This window comes from Carcharodon carcharias, chromosome 20, assembly GCF_017639515.1.
Source record: "Carcharodon carcharias isolate sCarCar2 chromosome 20, sCarCar2.pri, whole genome shotgun sequence".
Classification (NCBI taxonomy): domain Eukaryota; kingdom Metazoa; phylum Chordata; class Chondrichthyes; order Lamniformes; family Lamnidae; genus Carcharodon; species Carcharodon carcharias.
The window spans coordinates 71,499,035-71,519,294 of record NC_054486.1 but is presented as its reverse complement, the minus strand read 5'-3'; the positions used below and the strand labels follow the sequence as shown (position 1 = coordinate 71,519,294).

At 39.4% G+C, this 20,260-nt stretch overlaps 1 protein-coding gene across 8 annotated transcripts in view; it reads left to right on the top strand.

Annotated features, from left to right (window-relative positions):
• LOC121292617 (60 kDa lysophospholipase-like) overlaps positions 1-20,260 on the top strand; it is a 124,085-nt gene that overhangs the window by 42,715 nt on the left and 61,110 nt on the right. For all 8 annotated transcript variants that reach the window (XR_005946300.1, XR_005946301.1, XR_005946302.1 and 5 more), the window contains 2 exons: positions 9,698-9,781; positions 9,883-10,009. Coding sequence is in view for 5 of the 8 variants with exons in the window: in XM_041214815.1 (XP_041070749.1) it covers positions 9,698-9,781; positions 9,883-10,009 (211 nt within the window). In the remaining 3 variants the exon portion in view is untranslated. The remainder of the gene's footprint in view (positions 1-9,697; positions 9,782-9,882; positions 10,010-20,260) is intronic.

Here is a 20,260-nt window from a genome sequence, read left to right as displayed (position 1 = left end):
TTTCATTTGCTTAGCTATCTTTTCAAATGAAATAGAGAGCCTCTCCATCCCTCTACAAGTGCTACGGTATTACTTCAATTAGTCTGCTTTCTTTCCCCCTGTGGTTAATCCTAACTGCAACTTATCCGCCCATTTTGTTAACTGTACCTTAGTTACTTTTCGTAAACCTATTTGTTACATCTACTGCAAGAAAAGTCTTAGCTATTGTTAAAGCCATTTTTGCAGTCAAATTATTTTAAAATCCTTCAACACCAACTCCTAAGTTAAATGTTCTTCTCGTACTTGTAGCCTTAAGATTCACCAACTCAAAACCAGTCAAGAGTCTTAAATTCCCAAAGAGCCCCCAATTTTGTTATACAGCAGTGGTATTTGTCAGGTTGGCCAAATCCACAAGGGAAATTTGGCCATACTATCAAACGATTTTGCAATTTGTATTTATAACAAGAAGGCTTGTACACTGAAGTTAGGAATAATGAGCCACCACCACCTTTAAAGATTTTAAAGATTAAATTAAAACATTTGTTAACAAAAGAAGAGAACTTAAACATACACACAAAATTACAGTTACACAGTTTATAACAGTTCCCAAAATTTCTACTGAACTAGACTCCCAATTACACACCCACTTTAAGGCAACAGTCCAAATAGATCCCAAATTTATAAAGTAATCCAGCAATTTTGCCACAAGCACCCTCTGAACAATGGATTTCCAAAGGTTTTTACCACAGCTTTGGTTACTGGAACAGCAAACTTCCACAGGGTGGCTAAAGGCTTTCTCATTTCAGTAACTGAAATGATTTGCACCTCCTGAAGAAGAGTCATACGGGACTCAACATTAACTGTTTTCTTTTTCTCCGCAGATGCTGTTGGACCAGCTGAGTTTTTCCAACATTTTGTGTTTTGTACTTAAGTGTTTGCAGAGTAATGTGATTTTGTAATATTTTGCACATTTCATGTTTATGATTCGAGCATAAAAGATAAGAATGTCTAATTGGCAGAATCTGTCATTTGAAATATAACATGCACACAAATGATCATTTTTAAAAACCCCAAAAGCTACTCTGCTTTACCATGAGAAAGCATAATGGGTTTTTCAAAATTTTATACTATGTCCATATCAAATCTGAACAATTAACTCAGAAGGTAAATTTTATGCCATGGATTTTACTTCCCCAAACTTGTTTGTGGACAGTTTTTTGAGTAGTGCTGTTTAAACGTCGACTGAACATCTCTCTGGTGCCATGGTGTGGATAAATTTGTTCTCTTCCAACAATGTTAATCCACTAAGCTCAGAACATGCTAGACCACTGTGAATTCCTCTACTTCTTAACATTAACTATTGTTGAAGCCTTTGAGCATGATTGCCAGTATAGCACTAAAATGTGTATAAGTTTCATGCTGTGATTAATTAAGAATACCATGAATAGTATACTGCATAATGTAGTGGGTAGCAATATAATTTACTTTTTAGATAATAGAATTATCAAATTAATGCAGGGTATGGTTTGCTTTAACTTCTGTAAACGTTAGGACCTGTCCTGACTCTGAAACAAAGCTGAGTGAGATTCTCTTGAGAGAATCTCTCCACTTTACACTAAATTCAGATCAGTTCCTAACCCTGAAGTCACATGATAATTTCTTTGTAATTGTTGATAAAAAACCTGCTGCAGTCACACTAAGTTCAACCTGAGTAAATCTAATGACAGGGCAGGGGGTGGGGAGGTGCAAATCATTTGAATAAATCTAAGATTGTGCACTTGTAACTTCATCGCTGATTCCTTAATCAATGTTAAGCATTCGTACATCACAGGTGGCACAGTTCCAAGTGATTTGTTTAGCATAATTAAAGTAATTTTGGTTAGGTTTACGATGTAGATGTGCTTTGAATCAAACACTGTAACTGGCTGTGGGTAGTTCCCCCACTTCTCAAGTAGTGAAAACAGCAAAAAAAAACATTTAAAGTACATTAGTTTCCATCTTCTGAGATATCAGGATTTCCATATACAGTATGCATAATTTGTAAAATTCATATTCCAAATAGTCCACTAATGGAATTAAACATGTTTCCTAATCTCAAGAATTTCTGATGCTCAGTAACTTCACCAAAACATCTTAAAGCAGTGGCATTGCTTTCAATGTTTAAACATTTCAAAATAAAATTAGGCTGTGGAAATTACTTAGTGTAATCAGGAAATCAGTGGTAGAGGGTAGAGGAGGCAAAATCTTTTCATCCACAGGGTGGCATATGTCTGGAACTCAGGCTGAAAAGGTGGTAGAGGCAGAAACCCAGGTCAAATTTATAAAATAACTGGATATGCATTTGACGTGCTGTAACTTATAGGGCTACGGAGCAAGAGTTGGAAAGTGGGGTTAGGCTAGATAGCTCTTTTTGACTGGCATAGACAAATAGGCCAAATGGCTGCCTCTTATGCTATAAATTTTTTGCTTATGTTCCTTTGTTCAGATCCTGAGATACTTAATGGCTTATAAAAAAACTTGCACTCATGTAGCACTTTTAATGACCACAGGACCATCCCAAAGTGCTTTACAGCCAACAAAGCGTAGTAACTGTTATAACTTAAGGAATGTGGTAATCACTTGTGCACAACAAGCTCCCACAACAGCAATGTGAAAATGACCAAATAATTTGTTTTTGAGAAGTTGATTGAGGGGCTAAATATTGGCCAGGATGCTGGGAATAACTCCCCAGCTCTTCTTTGAAATAATGCCATGGGATCTTTTATGTCCACCTGAGGGGTTGATGGGACCTTGGTTTAATGTCTCATCTGAAAGGTGGCATCTTTGACAGTGCAGCACTCCTTCAATACTCGAGTGTCAGGTTAGATTTCTATGCTCAGGTCCGGAAGTGGGACTTGGAACCTTCTGACTCAGAAGTGAGAGTCGGACCAACTGAGCCATGACTGACACTTAAAACAGTTAAAGCCTTTGTTCTTGGATGGCTAAGTAAATCTGTCTGGCCCATCTTCAACTCATGCATTGAGAGGGACCTTACAGTCCCCAATTTCTACATCCAACTGTTTCCTAAATTATTCCAGTGTTTTTTAGATTCACTGCCCTATCCATGAATTGATCCCATGGGTTGATCACTATATGAGGAAGGACTTTGTAACATGAGTCCAAAATTTGTCTTTCAGTAGTTTGAACCTCTGTCCTCTTGTCCTACTCCCACAGTTTAGTTTGAAAGAATTGTCTGAATCTTTTTTTCAGTCCTGTATGCACTGCTACAATCACCTGTCAGTTGCTTCTATTCGAGGCTGAAAAACCCAAGTTTCTCTCTTCTCTCCCTATAACTTAGTCATTAATACTAGAGATCAGCCTCATGCCTGAATCCCTTGTATCTCACTGATAAGAACTAAACACAGCATCTCACCTTTATCTGTGAACAGATCTGACCTTTTCTTTGTTTATAATCAAATTGCCATTAATGACTTTTCTGTCATTGCCCATCTTCAAACATTTTGAAGCAAAAAGGTTTTGCATTCCATTAAATGCTTCCTTCTAGCTTCATGTGTGAAAAAGTCCTTTAATCACTCACTTGAAACTTTGGAATCGTGAATCAAAACATAGGGCTGAATCTTTGGCTCGGCGAGTGGGGGCGGGGCCCCAATCGCCGAGGCATAAAATGACCCGTGGTGACATCAGGCTTGTGTCATTCAGATTTTCAGTTCAGCGGGCGTGCATCTGAGTCGGCTGCGTGCCCACTGAACTTTCAAAGCTCTATTAAGGCCAGTTAACTATCAATTGAAACAATTAACTGAGCTGCCCGTCCAACCTTAAGGTTGGCGGACAGGCAAAGAGCCCAGGCGGCCTTCGCATTTATCATGAAACCTCATCCATGGACGGGATGAGGTCTCATGAAGGTTTTTAAAGTCTTCTAAAAATTTTTAATAAAATTAATAGATGTGTCCCAGTTCATGTGACAGTTTCACATGCAGGGACATGTCTTAATTTTTTTTTCCCGTTATTAAATTTTTTTGAACTTAATTAATCTCCCTGAAGCAGCTCTGTGACTCGGAGATTCTACACTCTTTCTTGCACATGTGACTAAGGCAACCCCGACCGCATGGAGTGCTCAGTGCTTCTGGGCGTGCGTCATGCTGGACGGGCCAAGTCCATGTAAAATGGCGCCAGCCAATCGCGGGCAGTGATTGGCTGTGTGCACACCCGTGCCTGCTCCCGCCCAACCGCTTCGGGGGGAAAATTTTCCCCAGAAGAATAATAACAACTTGGATTTATATAGCGCCTTTTAATGGTAAAAGAAAATTCCCAATTGTTAACGTGCTGCAATAGAATACATGTTTTAAGCTGGTAATTAAGCACAGCAGTCCCCAACCGGGGAAGGATTAGGGAATCGTTGTAAGAGAATATAAACAAGTGCACTCTGGGTGTCTGAGAGGAACTGGGAGAGACTGTGACTCTACTTTGCTGACTTGGAAATAAACCTGTTTTCAGGTACAGGCTAGCTTCAGATTCATTCTTTCTCGACATACAATTATTGGAGTTAACATGGCCGAGGATGAACATTAGGCTTTGGTGATTGGTTGCTGCATTGGAAGCTTTTTGTCTCTGGCCTCAGTCACAGAATGGCAGAAGGATGTTGTGAAATCTCAGGTTTTGACTACCTGCCGCTTTTTTGTGGAGATGGAACCATACCAGTAATGGGAAAATGAAGTCAGGATGTGGACATGGATTACTTTGTTACCCTGAAAGAGGCAAGGTATGGCTTTGGCTTTGTCACTACCAGCAAAAAATAAGATTAGGATAAAGTATTTTCAGAATTGGATGTGGATGACTTGGATACCGAAGGCTATTACAATTTTTGGATAAGTTTTACAAAAAGGATGATTTGTTGGAAGGATATGAAGCATGGTATTAATAGATTTAAGAAAACAGATGGCCAGTACATGGAGTATAGTATGGACTTTGATAAATGATATGAGTCTGAAAAAGTTTAACCTTGGAATCCTGGAGTCTGTATTCGCATTTAAGTTACTCAATTGTGCACGCATTTCGCATGTCACTCGACTTTTGGTATTGATGAGGTTTCAATTCCATGGGAAAGACTCTCTCCTAGACCAAGTGGTTGCTGCCCTATAAACAATTTTGGGAAAAGCCATTTCCAGCTACTTTCCTATCAAATACAGGTAATTCTGGTAAAGCAAAGGATGGAGGATTCCATGGTAGCCAAATTTCAAGATTACCAAAATATTAAACGCAGATTCTAGTACAAATATGGGGTTGCTGATAGGTGGTCGCACTTTCAGCCAATCTGAGAGTAGAGTCAAAAAGTGGGTCTGGGATGGTGCCTTTCGGTGCTTGAACCCAAGAAGTGCATGGGGAAATGGTTAATTAGTGTGATTCTAAGCATCATTTTGCAGTGAATTACCTGCAGTGAAAAGATCATGTTTTTGAAGTAACGCATGAAACAGATATTTCCGAGGCTAAAAATGATGATGATGACTTGAAGGAATTGTGTTGGTCACTGGGAGTTTGAATCCAGTGATGAGTATTTTGATGGCTGATTCATTCAACTGCGCCGTTTTAGAGTGAGTGTGTGTATGTGTATGTTGGATTGGCTTAACTGCTACCAGGAGTCTCCTGAGGCAGATCAAAAGAAGGTTAAGGAGTTTGGAAGCTCCGCCTGCTTTAGGTTTGGGGATGATAACATGCTAATGTCTTCCAAAAGAGTAGTCCTCCTGTGCAAGATAGCTGGGATCAGTCTCTTGATCAGTACTGATGTGATCTGTAGCGAGATACCTCTATTGTTGAACAGATCTTCGATTGAGAAAAAGCACAGGTGAACCAAGACATGGAGAATGACGGAGCGATTTTGTTTGGGAAAACTATGAATCTACGTGTTACTTGGCCAGGCCGTTACTGCCTGCCATTAAGGAAGCCAGATATTTTGCGTCAGAGTTCAGGCAATCTTGTTAACTTCTGGGGATAAAAGTTTGGTGGACGAGAAGATGATTATTTAAAAGTTGCAGAGACAATTTGCCCATCCTGTATCACAAAAATTGAAAGGTCTACTGCAGAATGCTGGAGTGGTTGATAAAGAATACGACGGCCTTTATTGAGCAAGTCACGGCTCAATGTGACATTTGTGATAAATATCGAAGGATACCATGTCTTGTTGTGACAGTGAATTTAATGAATTAATGGCAATGGACTGAAAAATATGGGACAAGGATAAGTTTTGCTACAGTTTCTAGATATGGCAACTAGATTTAGGCTAGCTACAGTATTAAATAGTAAGGACAAACAGACCATTGTCGATAAGGTCACGGAGAAATGGGTACCAGATTAGGAACACGAACAAAATTCCTGACAGATAATGGAGAAGAATTTGCGAATGATGAATTTTGGGACATGTGAATATTTGAATACCATAGTTATGCATACTGAGGCTGAGAGCCCATTCAGCAATGTTTTATGTGAAAGGAATCATGCAGTGATAGACAACATCTTGCATAAGATATTGGCCAAACAACTGGATTGCAAATGCAATTGGCGTGGGCAGTACACGCAAAGAATTCTTCACAAATGTTCGGGGGGGTATAGCCTGTACCAGTTGGCATACGGAAGAAATCCGAAGTTGCCTTCATTGCTATTGGATGCTCTCCCTGCTCTTCAAGGAACTACAATTAGCTCTGTTTTATCTGCTCACTTGAATGTCTTACATGCACGCAGGAAAGCTTTCATCATGGCAGAGGTTTCAAAGAATTTGGAGAGCAGTGCAACACCACATAAGACGGTCCGAGGTAGAATTTAGTTCAGGTGATCTGATTTATTATAAGAAAGAGGGGCCAAGGGAATGGAAAGGCCCAGGAAAAGTTATAGGGCATGAAGGGAAAACTGATTATTCAACATGGGAATCAAACAATAAAAGCCCATTCTTCACAGGTCATTGGAATGAATTATGAATTTGCCAATACTGACAATGCGATAGATGATAAAGCACCATGTGCATCGCAATGCTTATTTTGTGGGGCACAGCCAGAGGGACAAGATATAATGGATCAGGAGTAGCTATCAGTAGCAAAGCAAACTGTGACAAACAGGAATGGGCTATTTTGTCCAGAGGTCAGTTGCCCAAAGTGGGTTCCCAGGTAATGTATTGCCTAGAAGGATCGGATAACTGAAGGGATGCAACAATAGTGGGACAGGTAGGAAAATCTACTAGAAAATATAAGAATTGGCTGAATGTCCATGATGGTGGACAAGCAGTGAATGTCATGGTCTGGGAGAACGGAGTACAAGAATAGAAAATAAGGAAGCATAGCCCAAGTTGCAATCATGGGTCGGGTGATGAATTGCAGGTGTGGAAACGCTCACACTTAACCTCTGACGGGCTAACCAGAGGATCTGACAGTGGGAGCCTGATAAGACTTAAACAGGCAAAGATGGATCGCAGAATGGAGAATGCTGAATCATTACAACAAACTAGCAGAAGCAGGAGTACCCATGACTGAGATATTTTTGTAACAGCTGATATGTTAGGGGATAAAGCTATGTGGGAGGCTAAACAGAGGGAGTTGGACAGTTGGAGGGAGTTTGGTGTGCATTCAGAATAGGGATCATCCAGCATTATCACTTTGGAGGGTCTGCATGGAAAAGGTCCTACTGAATTGCATTTATAAGGCCAAGGCTAAGTTAGTGGCCTGGGGATTTGAAGAATACTTAGCAGATAAAGAAATCAGGGTGGACTTGCCCACAGCAGGGAAGGTAATTTTAAAAATTTTTTTGGCCCTTTTGACGACGTTTTTGTGGGAATGTAAGCTGATAGATATAAAAGCTTCATTCCTGCAGTGGGAGTCACCTCCAGAGGGAAGTGTTTCTCAAACCTCCTATGGAGGCACCAGCAATAGACGGAAAACTTTGGAAGTTGAATAAGTGCATATATGGTTTAAACAATGCTTCTGGAGTATGGAACTTTTCAGCTCGCTCAGTTTTAAAGTTGGGTTGTCTCCAACTGAAGGCAGACCCTCCATGTTTTACTGGTACCATGGCAGGAAACTGGTAGGCATCTTGATGCCTGTTGACAACTTCCTGTGGGGTAACACTAGTGAGATTCAAAACTAGAGTTATTGCCAAGATGAGGATGGATGTTAAGATTAGGAGTAAGGCTAATGGGGCCTTTAAATATTTTTAATATAAATAAAACAGAATAGGCCTGAAGTTACTTTGCATGAACAATCGTATTTAGAAAGTGTTAGCCCTATTGCAGTCAATTGGGCTAGGTCTTCACAAAAAGATGCTGATGCTTCCAAGGATGAGACAGAGCAGCCGCAAAGTCTGGCTGGGCACAAAGATGAGGCCAGATACAAGTTTTGATGTGCTTGAACGGAGTACTGTAATGAAACATCCCAAGGCCCAGAATATCTTATGGGTGAAGAAAACATTAAAAAGTTAAAGATGGAAAAATGTGTGCTCAAGTTTTCATCTTTTGGTGACCCTAAGAATATAAAATTGATTGTGTTCAGTGACGTGCCTCTCACAAACCTTGTTGATGGGTTTTCAAGTGCACCAGGTTTCATATTTCTTATGGGTGAAAATGGGAAGTGTTAAGGTGAGTAGTAAAAAGCACCCTGGCTGCAGAGACTCTTGCATTGTAGAGGCAGTTGACACGGTATTCTTTTTATCTAAAACATTAATATTACATGAGGGAAATGTCCCAAAAGAGTGTTACATTGACAATCAATTCCTTTGGGATAACATACACTTTGCAGAGTGTGAGTGAAAAAAGATTACAAATTGATACTGCAAGTCTAAAACAAATGTGGAGAAAAAGGAAATCTCTAAGCTCCAGTGGGCTGATACAAGCCGTCAGTTATCAGACTGTTTCACCAAAAGGAATGCTTGTAGTGAAAAATTGTTGAGGGTATTAGAAGGATTAGTCCGGATGTGAGGTTTTTTTGAAGATGGGTGATTCATTTTTCTATTTTCATTTTTTTTTCTCTGGAGTGGAAATGCACTTTTTTTTGCTTTAAAAGGGAATGTTGAAATTGTGCTGCAATAGAATATATGCTTTAAATTGGTAATTAAAGTACTGCTGTCCCCAACTGGGGGCAAGATTAGGGAATCATTGCGAGAGAATATAAACTAATTCACTCAGGGTGTCTGAGAGGAACTGGGAGAGTCTATGACTTTGCTGTCTTGGAAATGAACCTGTTTTCAGGTACAGGCTAGCTTCAGATTCATTCTTTTTTGACATACAATTATTGGAATTAACACGAATATACTTCATAGAGATGCAGTATAGTAGAGAATATAGGAGCAAAAATGCTGTGCTGTCATGGTGTAGAGCTGTGAGTTAGGATGACGTGTCTGATTTCACATTGTCCAGCTGTGCTTTTATGGGATAGTTCAGAACAGAGGTAATCATTGTCCCAGAGGGAGTTGGAAAAATTGGGGCCTCATCACTGCCAGTAAGTCATTCACTGTTACCTTGGCAGCAAGTATTGAGGTTTGGTGCAACCAGAAAAGAGCGAGATGAAAATAACTCCGAAGGGAGTTGGGGAGGAAATAGTGGGTTATCAAATACAACAAAAACAATGTCAAACAGCCAGACAATTTCCTCACTAATCCCTAACCAATAAATCTAGTATTGTACTTTCATCATTATGTTCTTTCTGCCTTGTCAAATCAGATTTTACAGCTCCTTTTCTTCTTCCAGGTTCCCATCTATGAGATGAGAAATGACGGCCATGATAATTTGCTTGGGGCACTGCTGATTGCCGGCCAGTATGTAATACCAGAAGTAAGTGTGTAGCCTACAGTAAGCTCAAATGTCTGATCTTGTTTGATATGCTAATTCAGCAGCTACTATTTGCAGTCCTGACTTTGTGTTCAATTATTTAGGTCAGTCTGTATTTTCAACATAAATTATACAGAGGAAACAGGGTGACAAAAATAGATGCAGGAAGCTTTACTGCATTTTCTTCACCTAATCTACGTCCGCTTGTCAATGCTGAAGTGGAAATTAAAGGTAAGTCAGGGTTAGAATTTTATTATTTCCTAATTTTGTGCAGTGTCTCTTTTCTCGACACATTGAGAAAGAGTTGGTAAAAGGAAATTAATAAATATAATCTGTTAGGTGTGATTTGGAGACTTTGAAATAATATTTTGGATGTCAGAAATCTGGGACAGCAACTTATTTTTTGGGTCGGGAGCCCAATATAGAAGTCAAATGGGGGTCCTAACCCTGTACTGTCAAGAGTAGTTACCCAGCATTAATTTTCATTTGGTAAGCCTGTCAGAGGGTGCACACATTATGAAATTAAGGATGACTGATGGACTCTGAGTCATTAAGATGCCCTCCGGCATGGAAGAAATTGCAGCCTATCATTCCAGGTAAGGGGTGGGGAGAAAGTACCTCCATTTCTCAGCAACTTTAACAAATTTGAATTTTAAAAAAATGGCCACAGCTGCTCTGTCACCATTGTGGCCAGGTAGGTAGTGAGGGCTCAAAGGCATCCTGGCGTGCTCCCCCTTGATCTGTTGCCAAGAGGCCACCTCCAGGGAGCTGGCCTGTTCCTGATGCCTTTGAAAATTTCCATTCGGCCTCTGATATCTGACCTTAATTGGCCTTTAACATAATTCAGTTGGCTACCCGCTGCTTTCTGCCTCCAATCCTGCTTCTGGGAAAAAGACCTGTGGTGGGATGGTGTCGGCAATCTGCCACGCCAGGCAGCAGTGAGAGATTACTTGCCACCTGTCTCCATGGCTGATCACGGCCCATGAAAATCCTGCCCCCCCAAATGAAAAATCAAGCCCTGGGGCTGTCAACAAGTTTTGAATCGAGATCTTATAGAAAAATTACTGATTTTTATTAATTTTGATAAAATTAAAATACTTGGAATGCCATGTTGTAATTCTACACAATTAAGTAGTAATTTCCTTTTGGTTCTTTAGCCCTAATTAAAGAAACCACAGATCATTTCTGAGTTACAGGAGCTACAGTTTGAGTTCAGGAGTAAAGGAGAAGAGTAGGGTAGGAAAGAATAGTGAGAGGTGCAAGATGATGATTGGGAGGTCGGGGAGAGAATGGTGATGGATGAGATGGGAATGAAAGGTGATATGTCAGGGGTGAGTGGAATAGAAGATGATAGTTGGTGTGGAAATTTGGAAGGAATTGCAAATATCAAAAGTTTTTAAGTAAACTTAGAAGTAAAAATAACTTGCAAATGGACAATTTACTTTCCAAATGGTCATACTGCTATGAAGAATAACAATGCCTACTTACATTTTTAAAATATTAAAATGCCCCATGTGCTTCACTGGAGTGTTATTGTATAATTTGATATGTATAATTTGACACTGAGCCATAAGGAGATATTGGGACAGATTAGATTAATTGGCTGCCAATGGTGGAGCACTTAAAACCCGGGATTTGCAAGAGGTCAGAATTGGAGGGGATTGCAGAAACAGGGAGGGGTGATAACATGGAGGAATTTGAAAACAAGGATGAAAATTTTAAAATCAAGCCTTTGCTCTACTGGAAGCCAATGTACAGCAACGAACCGCAGGATAATGGGTGAATAGGTCTTGGTGTGAGTAAGGAAAGGGGTAGCAGAGTTTTGGATGGACCAAGTTTCGAGAGTGTTGAAAATGGGAGGCCAGAGTTTGTTGGAATACTGAAGTTTAGAGATAATGATGAGCTGAAGTGGGGTGGAGTTGGAAGGTGTTACGAAGATGGAAGTAGGTAGTCTTAATGACGGTGCGGATATGTGGTTGGAAGTTTGTCTTGGATCAAACTTTCTTAAAAATTCTTTCATAGGATATGAGCATTGCTGGCAAGGCTGGGATTTGTTGACCAACCCTAATGCGATTGTGAGTTGTGTTTCTGAGCAGCTGCAGTCCATATGGTCTCTGTGCACCACAATGTTGAGAGGTTTTGAGCCAGCAATTATATAGTTCCAAGTCAGTATGGTGTGGGGCTTGGAGTGCAACTTGCAGGTGGTGGTGCTCGCATGCATCTACTGCTCTTCTCCTAGGTGGTACAAGTCATGGGTTTGGAAGGTACTGTCGAAGGAGGCTTGGTGAGTTAAGGCTGCACTGCATCTTGCATATTGTACATACTGTGCACCGGTGTTGGAAGAAGTGAATGTTTAAGGTGGTACATGGGGTGCCAGCCAAGCAGGCTGCTTTGTCCTGGATGGTGTTGAGTTTTCTGTGTGCTGTTGGGGCTGTATCCATCCAGGCAAGTGGGGAATATCCCATCACAGTAGTGACTTGTGCCAAGTAGATAGTGGATAGCCATAGGGGAGTGAGATGGTGAGTTACTCTCCACAGAATTCTCAGCCTCTAACTTGCTTTTAAAGCCAGAATACTTATCTGGCTGGTCCAGTTAAATTTCTGGTCAGTGGTAACCCCCTCCAGGATGTTGAAGGTGGGGGAATTCAGCAATGGTAATAAATACTGTTGGATGTCAGAGAGAGACGGTTAGGTTCTGTCTTGTTGGAGATGATCATTGCCTGCCACTTCTGTGGTACATGTGTTACTTGTCACTTATCAGCCCAAGCCTGAATTTTTTCCAGGTCTTGCTGCATCTAGGCACAGACTACTTCATAATTTGTCTTAAATGGCTTAAAAACTGCAATCATAAGCAAACATCCCCAGTTCTGACCATATGATGGAGGAAAGGCTGCGGGGGCAATGTGCACTATGAGAAATAGGAGGGGCCTAGGGATAGTTCAAGAGGGGAATCTAAAGATATTCAGTGACCAATGAAGTAAAGCACTCTTAAGAATCCCAAACACTCTGCTTGTCTTCTTACAATCTGACCAACGAACACAATTATTGAAATAACATGCCCTACACTATTACTTATTTCAACTTACTAATCAAAAAAATGAATTCGTTAAACCTGATCCCCCCAATTAGCTGCGTGGCTGGAGGCTAATATATTGGACAACGTTGATTATATTGTATATGATTTTGCAGTATAAGCTCGCAAACATTAATTTAAAGAGTTTACTAATACCAAATGTTCTAAGTCTGTTCTGTTTCCCCAGGGCTGCACCTCTGCAGTTCACAGTCCTCCATTGATCCTTTCTCATTCTTCCAGTCCTATGAACTTTGCACCACTTTTATTTGTGTTATCTTAGAACATATATTTGGCTGTTGAGCACACTTTTGTTGGATAGAGGGAAAGTAGTTGTATGGTATGTGGGATATTTTCTCTTCATAAAGCTTGTTTGTCTATAAAGTAAGGGGTGTACATTGAATTTAGTCTAAAGAACATGGCATTTTCCTTTGCTATAAGGCACATGTGCATTTGTAGAGCACACAGGATGCATTCTTTTAATTTTCCTCACTCTGAGCAAGTTTTGATAATGTCGCTGCTCATTTGTGAACTGGGGACCTTTCGTCTGTAATTTACAGAATACTGAAAGGCCTGGATAGAGTGGACGTGGGGAAGATGTTTCCATTAGTAGGAGAGAGGGCACCGCCTCAGAGTAAAGGGAAGACCTTTTAGAACAGAGATGAAGAGAAACTTCTTTAGCCAGAGCATGGTGAATCTATGGAATTCATTGCCACAGAAGGCTGTGGAGGCCAGGTCATTGAGCATATTTAAGACCGAGATAGATAGGTTCTTGATTGGTAAGGGGATCAAAGGTTACAGGGAGAAGGCGGGAGAATGGGGTTGAGAAACTTATCAGCCATGATTTGAATGGCGGAGCAGACTCGATGGGCCGAATGGTCTAATTTCTGCTCCTATGTCTTATGGTCTTATGGTAAGGCTAAAGTGATATCCATTACACTACAGAAACAACTTAGAAATGGGGGGCTGCCTTCAAGCTGGAATTGAACCAGCAACTTAAGGATGCCAGCTTAATGATCATCTACTGTCATCCACTTTACCTGCTGAGCTATTGAAGAGGACCCCAGATGTTGAAATCAATACTGCTGTGACTCGGCTTTGAACCGAGGTTGCTGCAGCCACAACACCGAGCACTAACCACTATACGATCATGGCACCACAAATCGACTACTAAAGCAATCACAGCAGGACTCAAACCTGCAATCTTCTGATAGCATTGCAATGCACACCGAAGTCAGGTGCCTTACATGCATTTTTATTGGAGTTTGCATTTTTAGTGTAGGCTGAATGGGAAATGTGTTTACTGTAATTATAGGACTGTTTAAGAGTTTTGGTTGATGTGGATGGTATAATAAGCATAATTAAAGTTGCTTGTCTGCCTTTTACATGGCTGGCAGAGTCCAATGTACTGCTGATTCATTTATACATTTTGCTGTGAAAAAATCTTTTGGCCCAAAAACAGCATTAAAAAAAATTGTTTAAAAAAAAAAGGAAAGTGATGCAGCAGCCCAAACCATTACCTCAAGAATGTTGTATTTTGAAAGTCAGCAATATGGTGGGAAAGAATATGTGGAAGCTGTAAGATTGGGGAGGGGGAGGGGGAGGGGTGACAATGCAGTAGAGGTTAGAGGTGGAAGTTAAAACTTAACCTTTGCAGCATAGATTAACAGCAAACATTAAGGCCACACTGGAAATATGAATCTTAAAAAATTGACAAATAATAGGAAGACTCACCATAGAAAGAAGAGACGTTGCACTTACACGTCTGTTTTTCCTGTGGCTGAATCCACAGGGATGAGTTAGAAGAAAAAAAACAGGATTTCTAAATATCAGAAATAATTGGAAAGACACATGGGAAATGGACAACAGTCACTTGACTTCTGAAAAAGAAAGACGGGTTAAAGTTTTGAATGTGATTCTTCATCAGAAACCAATATTTTGATCAAAGGAAATCTTTTTTGTCAGAATTGTCGGTTCTGATAGCATCAGACCCAAATTGTTCTGCCCAAAGTTAATAAGCTTTGAAATTATTTTAAGTCTGTTTGTTGAATCTGATTACATTGCTCATTTTTATTTTTTATGACCGTTGGCTACCTACCTTTATATCAATAATAGTTGAAGTAAGCAGCTGATCTGTTAGAACTTGGAAAGAGAAAATATATATTTAAGAAAATTTAGTGAGAAACCAGGAAATTGTAGATCTGTTAGTGCATTTTAAAGAAACAGTGTCAGGCGCACATGTTTACATGTGCAAAAAAGCAAACTTTATTTTTGCCGTGCTTCCAAGTATAGTTTTACGCTTGAAATCCATTTTGTGAAGAGTGTGGTAGGAGGCAAGAAAAAGGTTTAGAATCAGAGGCCTTCATTCCTGCTGAGAAAGGCATTTCTGCATTCCCATTGTTAAGCAAACAAATCTGCAATGCTGCTGATTCAGGTAATAGATTTTAATGGCATTCGACAGTTGCAGCCAAGTTTTAAAATCTATAATTAAGGACAAGGTGACTGAGCACTTAGATAAATTTTGAGCTGTGGAGAGTGTGTGCCAATATTGATTTTTAAGGAATAGGTTATGTCCTATTGAACTTTGTGGAAGTAACTGAAGTAGTAGACAGGGATGTAGTTTAAATGAAGTTCTAGAATGTTTCACGTAACAGGCTGTCAGATAAAGTTAAGTCCCTGGGATTGAAAGGAAACTGTTAGCCTAGTTAGGAGGCTGCTTAAGTAGTAGAAGACAGAAAATAGGGATAATGGGTATGTATTCAAATTGGAAGAAAGTGACTGGTGATTTCCTACAAAGATCTGGGCTGAGAATTAGACTATTTATTAACAACATGAATGACAGAGAGCCATTTGTCCAAGTATACCAATATCACAAAGATTTATTAATTAGTGTAGATAAGAGCATAAAAATACAAAAAGACCTTGAAAGATTATAGAATTGGACAAAATTGGCAGAAGGATTTCAATGGATTAAACGTGATGTCCTCAATTTTAGACCAAAAGAGGATATAGTTCTGAGTAGTTTTTAAACGGTGTTAAGCTGAGAACAGTGGAGGTCAAAACAGATTTACAGGTCCATGTATTATAAATAACTAAAAGGGATGATCAGGTACAGACTAATTGAGTAGAAGGCTAGAATATAAAAGAGAAGTTGTTACAGCTATACAAAGCACTGGTTAGACAACATTTGGAGTTCTTTGTATCGTTCTGGGCACTGCACCATAAGATATATTGGACTTGGAAGGTGTGCAACACAGATTCACACGAATGTTACCACAGCTCCAAGGGTTGGATTATGATGAGAAATTACACAAAAAGCATGCATTCCTTGGAATACAGAAAGCAAATGAGTGATTTGATTAACTTTTAGGATTTTGATAGGGTGGACAGAAACTTCTGCTTGTAGGGGTAGTCCAGGAAAAGGGGATATAACCTTAAAAAGAGAACCAAGGCATTCAAGAGAGAAGTTAGGAAATACTACTTCATACAAAGGGTGTTACTTAGAAGTATGAAATTCTCCTTGAAGCAGTAGATGCTAATTCAGTAAATAATTTTAAAATAGGAGATGTTGATAGATTTTTGCAAGTCAAGGGTGTAAAAGAATATGTAGCCAAGGCAGGTTGATGCAGTTAAGATACAGTTTAACCATGCTCTGAATGAATGGCAGAACAGGCTGAAGGGGCTGAATGGCCTACTGCCTAATCTAAATCTGACCTCTCTTTTTGCTGTGTGTTTTCAGCATTCTTTATTTTTCTTTCAAACATCCCTTAATACGTTGCTCAAAGATTATGCATTATTCCAAAAAAATACAATGACAGTTGTCCCAATTTCTAGCATTTGAGAAAGATTTGTAAAATCATTTGTTTTGGTCAGGTGACTACTGAGTTGCTGCCAATTAACTTTACTGCAGTCCAGAACTTAGCCCAAGCTTGTGGTATTGTGTCTTATGTGGAAAGATTAATGAAACCAAATACAGTCTTTTATCTGAAGGAAGCTTTGTTTCCAGTCTTTTACTTACAGGCAGCAACCATCCTCTGTTACCATTGTGAAACTCCACTGGCTAGTTGGTAAGATAGAAAGAAACCAAGCCTTTACTTCTCCCAGCCAGAGCTTTATTCCAACACATACACAATTCTCTCTCTCTCGATCTTTGCTTTTTCTTCTTTTTTATGGCTTCTGGCAAATTCACACCTCTTTGGTGTATTACTGCCACCTACTGTATCGGAGGAAGTAGTGCCATACAAATAAAAAAACTAAATTCTATGCACCGATCCTGTGAAATATAAAAAAAGGCAACACAACTTTATAAATATCCCAATACCCTAAGCTAACTGCTAAAATACTAGCCACCGTATCACACTCTTTACCCTTCTGTTGTAAATTAGACTGCAGAGTTCCCTTTCAGCTGCAAATTTAGTAGTGTAGTGAAACATGCTCCACTGATGGAATGAATCCTTCCCCACACTCCTGACACACCATCAACTATTAAACAGTTATTTAACCCACAGTGTCCAATACAATACCTGCTCATAATCACCTCATCCCTTCTACACTTCCCAGTGAATTTACTAGATAACTTCACATAAGTTCACATTGTTTTGAATCTGATAAAAATGTCTTCCTTTCTCATTCGTATTCCACTTTTGTTGCCAGTTTATCCGTAATAATAGATTTGATTTCCATCTTCTCTAATGAAATCTCAATATCTGGAATCAAGTGATTTATAGAACTTTCAGCCAACGAATATGCTGCCTCATTCCCTATCACACCTTTATGTGCTGGTATCCATAAAAAATCCACAATACCCAGCTGTTGTGTTATACAATAAATGAAAATTTTCAAAAATAAAATCCTGCCTGGGTTCAGAAAAACAAAATAGGATAGAGGCCAATGCTGATGGTGAATCTGAAGAAATTATAACTCTCAATGACTTTATCTCCAATACCCACTCTAAAGCCAACATAATTGCCAGCAATTCAACTGAAAAGACTGATAAATTGTCAGATAACCTTTTTGCAATCGTAACATTAAATTCAGGAATAAAAGCTACTGAACCTGTCCTTCCCATCTCAGGATCCTTAGAACCAGCAGTATAAAGTTGAATATAAGCAAACCAATTCTTATCTATATATTCTTTTACAAAACTAGAAAAGATTTGCAAATATGAGAAATTCAAGATCTAAATTACCACTACTATGTACCTTGTCAAAAGCCTTTGACAGCATATTTGCCTTTTCCAGATTGGTTTTGGCAACATCATCTCCATCTACCAACACTGGAATAGTTTTGATCTTAAAAATTCCATTATTCCTGATCTTTTCCCAAACATCACCTATTGATGCATCCCTCTCCATACTATCAGAATAATTCCTCCAATACTACTTTTTCTCTCACCTAATAACTTGATGATCTATGGCTTTCTTCCTATTATAATCCAATACTGCTTCAGATGTAAAGCTTTGTGCATCAACTTGAAGGCTTTATTCCTCCTTTATCGCCAAATCATAAACCACATTCCACCAAGGCACAATTCTTCTGTGGAATAGACATTTCTACAGCACCCAATACTATGTCGTATAAGTCATTACTTAAAAGTATCCACATTTTCTGTAAATCCCAGACCTTTAATGCTATCTACACACCTCTTCTGAAAAACTGTCCACCCTCCTTTACAAAAATACCACTGTGAACTCCCCTTTAGTTATTTCTTCATTTAAACGCAACCCTGCTCTTCCCCGTATAGGCAAATGATCACTTTCAATAGTAGAGTCTTCATAAACATCCCATTCACATCTTTCTGCCAAAGCACTGGCAACCAGCATTAGATCCAGGCACAACAAAATGTTTTTACCAACATTTATTCTAATACGCCCCTCATCATTCAAGCACACCAGATTGCAATGGCCAAGTAAACCTTCGACACCCGCCCTACCATTTCTATCTCTATGACTATTACCCCTCATCGGACTATGTACGTTAAAATCCCCACACCACATAATAGGCTTTTGACACCTGATGTCAAGGCTTCTAATTCTTCAATAATGAGATCTTTATAAGGATTATAAAAATTAATCAAAAGGAAACTAGAATAACACCAACTTTCAACAATATTGCATTCTAAATAAGTATATAAATTAATAATTCTATAATTTGAGTTTCTAAGAAAAAGAGCTTATCCGCCCTCCATCACCCACAATCCTATCCTTCCAAATTGCCACATATCCCTGGAAAACACAATCTAAGCATGATTTTAACCAAGTTCCTTGAATACATATAATATCTGGCGCTTCAATTAAATCAGCTAAAAATTGTTTAAACTCTTGACCATTTGCAATCAAACTTCTGGCATTCCATTGTAATATTAAAAAGCCAACATGAAGCCAACTAACTGGAGAAGATTGAGATGGTTGCAGGAGCGCCCCACTTATTTTCTCAAGGCACATACCATGAACATCCAGGTACTTCTCAGCTGCCTTAACAATCTTCATTTTCTCTGTTTTGCTTTGGGTTTGTGCAGTACAATTGATCACTTCAGTAACAAAGGCGAAGAAATTAACTTCATTGACCACCACTAGATCAGTTGATCTTGAAACCTTATTCTGAGTCACAACCACAGGTTCTGTTGTATTCCCTCCCATATCTCTCAAAATATCTGTCTCTCCCACTGCCCTTCCCCTCAGTTTTCATTGCCTCTCCATAAGTCAGCTTACCCTCCATCCTCAACTTCTGTACCTCCTGCGCTTCAATATTTTCTCACACTCACCAGAAACAGCACTGTTTACCCCCACAGTTACAACACTTAACCTCCACTGCTTCCCTACATTTCCCATAATCGTGAGCTCCTCCACATCTACATCTCTGCTTTATGACCAACCCTCTGAAGCTTAAAACCGTGCAATGGAGGAGGAATGTATGGTGTCACTGAAAAACTTAAATATCCCAAAAGCACCTTTTTCAGGCAGTACCTCCCCTTAAAAATTCAAAATAACTAAGGTACTCTCACTCCTCACTCGATTCCTCATGCTTTGATTACCTTTAACTTCTACTACTTTCCCACCCCGAACAATTCTCATCGCATCTTTCACACTGATATCAAAATTCGCCCCAGCACATAGCCCTTGTACAATTTTCCGGTCTCCCGGAATAAAACTGTTCACCTGTTGTTTTCCAAAATATTTGGTTTCCAAAGCCTTGTTCCTTTGCTGGGAATCTCTACAAAAAAAATCAACAGATTACATTCAGTAAATTTTTAGCAAATTTAATATCTCCAATTTCATTCTTATGGAAAGTTGCCAACTTAATTGTATTCATTTTAGTCAAACTTTTATGTTTAGATGTACTTTTAATGATGACTATCTCTTCTGTTCTCCTTTCTTTCCTAGAAGAATCCGCCTCAGAATCTGTAAATGTCTT